Consider the following 6,659-nt stretch of genomic DNA (forward strand, 5'->3'; position numbering starts at 1 on the left):
CATTGATATGGATTTGTATGCGTTTATGTGGATTTATATGGAACGAGTAGAAGGAAAATAAATTTTAGAGTGAAAGAAAATTTTGCTTGAGAAGGAGAATGTTGTTTATCAATGAAGAAAATATGTATTATGTGAAAAGTTAAAATAGAAGTGTGCATTGTAGCAAATCTACAGCCTCAGAAACCCTATACAGGGTCCCTATGAGTCAGAATCAACTTAATGGTTTGGGTTTTGGGGGTTTTATTGTAGAGCCCAGGTGGCACTTAACAACAACATTGTGGAGCCTGGCTGAGGAGAAGTAAGAAAGGAAGACCACATAGGCAGTGCCCCCTGCTTCCTGGCATGGAAGTAGGTCAGCATCAGAGGCCTACATCAGAGATCAGCCCTGGGGACCTCGGTGTCACCTGGGCAGGGTCCCCCAGGTGGTACAAACAGTGCCAGTGCTGGCTTGCAAACTGATGGGCCTTGGGAGAAAGTCCTGGTGAGTTCCTTAGGACAAAGCAGTTACTGGAAACTTTATGGATCACAGTTCGACTCTGCCACACATGGGGTGACCATACGTTGGGGTTGCCTCAACAGTTACTGGTTTTTAGAGCACGGTAGGGAAAAGGGGCATATGTTCATGTGAACTTGCTTGCTTGTCAGAGTGGTGACCTCGATTCCTCTCTTCACCAGGCATTCCTGTTGCTAAACGGCCATGAGTCCATTGGTGGTGTAGGAAAAGCTGTGAAGTTTCCTGTGGAAGTCTGGGCTTTTCTTGGTTTCACCTCTTAGCATTTAACTTTGGGGTGATCATTTCATGGCTCAGGGTCTCCTTTCTTCATTTGTGAGATACAATTGTAGGTTTTCTCATGCTTACATATTCTATTACTCTACTGTTGTTGTTGTTGTTAGCTGCGATCCATTCAGTACTGACTCATAATGACTCTGTGCACATTAACCAAAACACTGTCCGGTCCTGTGCCAACCACACAGCCATTGTTGGAGAACATTGCTTCTGCCACTGGACCAGTCTATCTCATTGGGGGTCTTCCTCATTTTCCACTTCTCCAAAGATGATATCTTTCTCCAGGGACTGGTTCTTTTTGATAATATGTCCCAAATATGAGTGATGAATTCTGGCCATTCTGGCTTGCAAGAAGCATTCTGGAAAAGACATGCAGAGCAACCCCAAATGACTTGAGGAACATAAGATAAAACTTCTTGAAAGAAAAACCAACAGGAAAAAGATAAATTATTATTATTATTTTTTTAAAGCAGATTGTTTGGCTGTGACAATATCAAGCAAGTGGTTTGCCTTGGAGCCATCAGAGCAAGATAAGGCAGCCTGTCAGGGTAAACCCCCTTCTAAGATTGAAACTCAAAGGAAACACACAGACAGTCTTCTATGCTCTCTGTGTCTAGGCTGGTCAGCTTGTGAGTGGAAATGGGGGAAATGCAGCAAAGAAGACAGGCTGAGATCGATCACATTCCATAGTCAGGACCTTGAGATGAGGGTTTGGCTGGTTTGAAGTTCAGGGAAACATGTGAACTCCCAGTCCAAGGACACTGATCTGGTCACTGGAGGCTTGAGTTAACAGTGAAGCAGCCAGCTGGACTGAAGAGAGAAGTGTGTGAGAACTCCCAGACCTGCAGATAGTGCCCATTTGATCTAGCGGGGATGGCTTGCTGACCACAGCTCAGCCCGCTGAAGATCAATAAGTATGATACAAGGAGCAAGAGTAAATTGCTACAACCTGATCGGGTGGACCTTTGCTTGTGGATGAAGCTGTCCCAAATTCCAACCAAATAGGAAAGGATTTTTCATGTTAAGAATCAAGCATGTATCCTCAGTACACTGGGCTAATAGGGACGGGCAACTTATACTTCAGCTACCCAAATTGGGGAGCTATAAAGGCCCAAAGTGGCTGGCTTACAAGCTTTCCTGAAAGTGCTTAGTGTCAGAACATGGGGAATAATATAGAAGCCCCACTGAATAGTTTTCAGTTTGTCCAGTTGTGTCTGGTGATGAAGTAGATAGGATTTTGATGCATTTGTGAATAATTGTTATCAGGTCAAATGACAATTGTCACAACTGTAAATGTAGAAGAAGTATAACTAAAAGGGGGAACAGTTAACCTGTCACTTGGGGAACAGAGGACCGTCGGACCATCAAGAGGGAAGAGCATGAGAGGAGCAGTGGATCCATCCAGAAGAGCAGTGACACCAGATATGGTGGCAGAGGCGATGGCACAGAGACAGAGCAGCCGTGGAGTATAGATGCATGAACTGAGAAAGGCAGTGTGCCTGTGGGCAGGAGGCTGGCTTACAAAATATGCCCTTTGGACATTCAAATGGATGTATATCTTTAATGTGGTATGTGAACATCAAAAAAAGAAAGAAAAAGTAATAGCTGTAAATACTGCTAGCTGTTGGTGCATGGAGGTCATTGTAATCTTTGCAAAGATTTTCTGAATTTAAAGCTGATGATCTGCCCAATAAACCTTAACTCACTCAATTCACAATAAAAGCTTTAAAATAAAAGAAGAGGAAGTGCATCAAGTAGATATATTGATACAGTAACTACAACAACAGGGTCAGATCTAGAAAGATTGTGAGGGTGATGAAGAACTGGGCAATGTTTTTTTCAATGGTGCACAGCGTGAGAATATACCTGGTGCCACCTACCAACAAGAAAATCAAGCTCAAGAGCTCTGGTACCAATTATGTGGTTTTATGACACGGAATCAGAAAATTAGCAAGGGTAGTAATAGTAACCTTGAGAGGTCAGCATGGAGAAAAACATGTTTTTACAAACGTAGGCAATTGAAAGAATTTTTTGTTTTCAATGTGTGAAAGGAACCTCCCTCAATCCCCCAACACACATGGCAAAAACATAATGAAATATTTGATAACTTTAATTTTTCTACATTTACCCTGATGTTATTTATTGATTATATGAAGGGAAATGTGGAATCAGGATTGGAGGGGATCCATTAGATCCTAGTGAGAAGACTCATTAATAACTTGTAATATACAGATGATATATCTTTGCTTGCTGAAAGTGAAGAGGAATTAAAATATTTACTGATGAAGATCAAAGAACACAGCCTTCGGTATGGATTGTATCTCAATATAAAGAAAACAAAAGTCCTTCCTCAACACTGAACCAGTGAACAATATTCTTATCAGTGGAGAAAAGATTGACGTTGTCAAGGACTTCATTCTTCATGGATCAACCATCAACACTCATAGAAGCAGCAGTGAAGAAATCAAATGCCATATTCCATTAGGCAAATCTGCTGCTCAAGACCTTTTTAAAGTGTTGAAGAGCAAAGGTGTAAGCTTGAGGACTAAGGTGTGCCTGACCCAAGCCATGGTATTTTCAATAACCTTATATGCATGCAAAAGCTGGACAGTGAATAAGGAAGACCACAAAAGAATTGATGCATTTGAGTTGCGGTGTTGGAGGAGAATATTAAAAGTGCCATGGGCTGCCAAAAGAACAAACAAATCTGTTTTGGAAGAAATGAATGCAGCCAGAGTGCTCCCTGGAGGCCAGGATGGCCAGACTTTGTCTCTCATACTTCAGACATATTGTCAGGAGGGACTAGTCATTGGAGAAGGATATCATGTTTGGTAAAGTGAAGGGTCAGAGAAAAAGAGGAAGACACCCAGCGAGATGGATGGACAAAATGGCAGCATCAATGGGCTCAAGCGTGGCAACAATTGTGAGGTTGGCCCAGGATCGGGTAGTGTTTCGTTGGGTTGCTATGAGTTGTTACTGATTTGATCACACCTAACAATAGCAACAACCACCTTATGGTTCAAACTGAACATTCATTCCAGTGCTAATCCTATAGCCCCACACCAGTCTAGAGAGGGGAATGCTGCTAGTAGGGATTCTGACTAGTATGTGACCTTCTTTCTCTTCTTTTCAGGAATTTTTCTTCAAATGTGGAACACACCCAACCTGTGACAGAGAAACATCAGTCGCTTTGAACCTGATCACCCCCAACAGCCGCGACATCAGCTGCATTACCTGTACGGACATCAGGTAAAAGGAGCTGAGGGTACATTGTCTCACTCTGCATCTTTCTCTCCAAAGTCTGTTTCCCCTCGCGCATCCCCTCAATGACTTCTTGATTCATGTGGACGTTGTTCTGATGATGCCCCAGTCTGGGTACATTTCAGTGTGAGGAACTGTTGTTAAATGCTGAATGCTAGTGTTGTTAGTAATTGAATAGAGTGGTAGGGTATTGTGGAGTATGTGTATTATTTAGACTTCGGTCTAACATAGTACAACCTTAACTGACGTTATGATGTAAATGTGTGTATTTTTGTCAGTGAGTTGTAACATGAGTGAGATGAAAATGTTATTGTTGTTGTTAAGTGCTGTTGAGTTGATCACGATCCATAGTGACCCCATATAGGGTTTCCAAGTAGCAACTGGTATGTTTGAGCTGCTGACATTGCAGTTCAAATGACTTTGCAGTCTGACGTATTAGCCTACAACGCCACACTAGGAAATGTTGTTGTGTTGTTGTGAGGTGCTGTCAAGTCAGTTCCGACACATAGCAACCCTATATAGGGTTTCTGAGGAGCAGCTGTTGAGCTTGACCTGCCGACCTAGCAGTTCAAACAGCTTTGCAGTCTGGCACATTAACCCACAGCGCCACACCCAGACTCCACACTAGGAAATAGGCTGCTATAATTAGGAAGGGGATAACTCTGTGCTCGTCATTTATGCTTCGAATATGTAGGTTTGAACACTCTAGTTTAGAAATATCCGTCCGTTTCCACTACTGATATCTGAAAGATTTTGTGTAGATTCCTATCAAGGAATCACAGAAATCTGCACACAGAAATGCAAAACTGTAGCTAATTTTGGACTTGACTATTTCCAAACCCAGTAAATAGAAAGAAAGAAAGAAAGAAAAACGGCCAGATTTGAATTAGACTTTAGGGAGAAATGACAAAGTACAGAAAATAATAAATCTTTTTAGTTTACAGAGGAAATTGTTCATAGTAGAAATACTTACTCTACAACATTCAAATGAGTAGACTGAAAAAAAAATGAGTCCATGTTCTCTGAGGTTTTGTAGAGACTCAAGTTGCAATAGAGGAACGTGAGCTCTGATCTTGGACAGTCTTCCTAGTTGCTGCCAGAATCAGTTTATGAATAATGTCATATAATCTTATTATTCCAGAGTTGTAATCAAAAATGGATGCATATTCGTCATTTTCAATGTTTCATCTCCTTGATGTTTAAGAGTATATTAGATAGATGGCCTTTTAAATTTACATTAAAGTTTATAATTTTATAGTTGGTTTTAAGTTGGTTTTAAGTGCTGTAGAGTGGTTTCCGATTCACAGCGACCCAGTAAAGAGTTTCTGACTGGTGAGCTTGAACTGCCTACCTTGCAGCTCAAAATGATCTCGCAGTCCAGTGCATTTACCCACAGTGCCACAGCAGGTCTCCCTGGGATTTTGTGGTTAGCAAGTATCAATACTCCTTGCTTGATATTATTCCTCTGTAATAAATTTAAGTAAGATTGCTGACTAACGAAAGCCTCAGAAGCTTAGTATGGATTCCTAGTACAGCACTGGAACACAAGGTTAACGGTTCAAACTCATCCAGCCACTCCTCAGAAGCCCTATGCAGGGTCGCTATGTGTCAGAATTGACTTGATGTCACTGAACAACAACAACATTCAAAAGCTTAGTAGCGTTTGTTCTGAAAACCAATTTTCCAGTAAGGAGTAAGAATAAGGCATAATGTCCTTAGCTGAATATCTAGTCACTGTTAATGAGAAGGAACACTACAAATACTGCCCGATAAATATTGCCCCATTTCCACCTTCTGGGCAAGGTGAATCATTGCAGATAGCGAATCCTCTCAACACCGAAGAAGAACAGTGAAAACAATTCACCTGGTATTTCAGAGAAGGAATTTCAAAATGCTAACAAATGAAGGCACAAGTGCTTGGAAAGCAATATGATATTAAAATCTCTCTTCAAGTTTTTCAAAGGAGAACTCAAAACATTTTCCTATATGTCAGGCGGCTGCCCACCAGCCAGTATTTTGAAACCTTCCATTAAAGTTGATAAAGATGACATTAAAATATGTAGTGATGAGCATATTATCTCCCCATGAACATTGCCCTCTGTGTTCCCTGCTGCGGAGCTGTCATCGTCTTATGAACAGCTCCCACCATCTTCTGGAAGAAACGAGTGTCTCAGATACACAGGGAGATAATTGTTGAAAAAATAAGATCACCTCTTGCACTAAAATTGTTCATATTATTTCTGTTGCAAGGTTTTATAAATAGAAGCTACTCAATTGCTGTAGATTTAAATGTGTGTATACAACCAGCATTTCATTAAATAAGGTCTGGTGTCTGAGATAACAGAGCTGCTGTCCTGTATGCATAACAGAGAAAGCAAATCGCTCTTCATATTTGGATGGATTTATGTGTTCAGATGCCAAGAAATCTTGCACCAGGGCTCTCGAGGACTCTGTTATGTTTCAACTATTATTGTTGTTTTCTAACTAGGCCTTGTTTTTTTGTTTTTTTTTTATTAAATGTTTTTATTTTGGATTGAGTGAAAGTTTACAGGGCACATCATCAGCTTCACATTCAACCATTCATATAGCTTGTTTCATTACATTGATTATT

At 40.9% G+C, this 6,659-nt stretch overlaps 1 protein-coding gene across 1 annotated transcript in view; it reads left to right on the forward strand.

Moving 5' to 3' along the window:
- The window catches only part of PARK2 (parkin RBR E3 ubiquitin protein ligase), a gene marked incomplete at its 5' end in the record, with an annotated part of 1,031,565 nt that overhangs the window by 135,626 nt on the left and 889,280 nt on the right, over positions 1-6,659 (forward strand). The window contains one exon of the mRNA XM_006877276.1: positions 3,921-4,036. Within this exon, the coding sequence (XP_006877338.1) occupies positions 3,921-4,036 (116 nt within the window). The remainder of the gene's footprint in view (positions 1-3,920; positions 4,037-6,659) is intronic.

This window comes from Chrysochloris asiatica, unplaced genomic scaffold (assembly GCF_000296735.1).
Source record: "Chrysochloris asiatica unplaced genomic scaffold, ChrAsi1.0 scaffold00453, whole genome shotgun sequence".
Lineage (NCBI taxonomy): Eukaryota > Metazoa > Chordata > Mammalia > Afrosoricida > Chrysochloridae > Chrysochloris > Chrysochloris asiatica.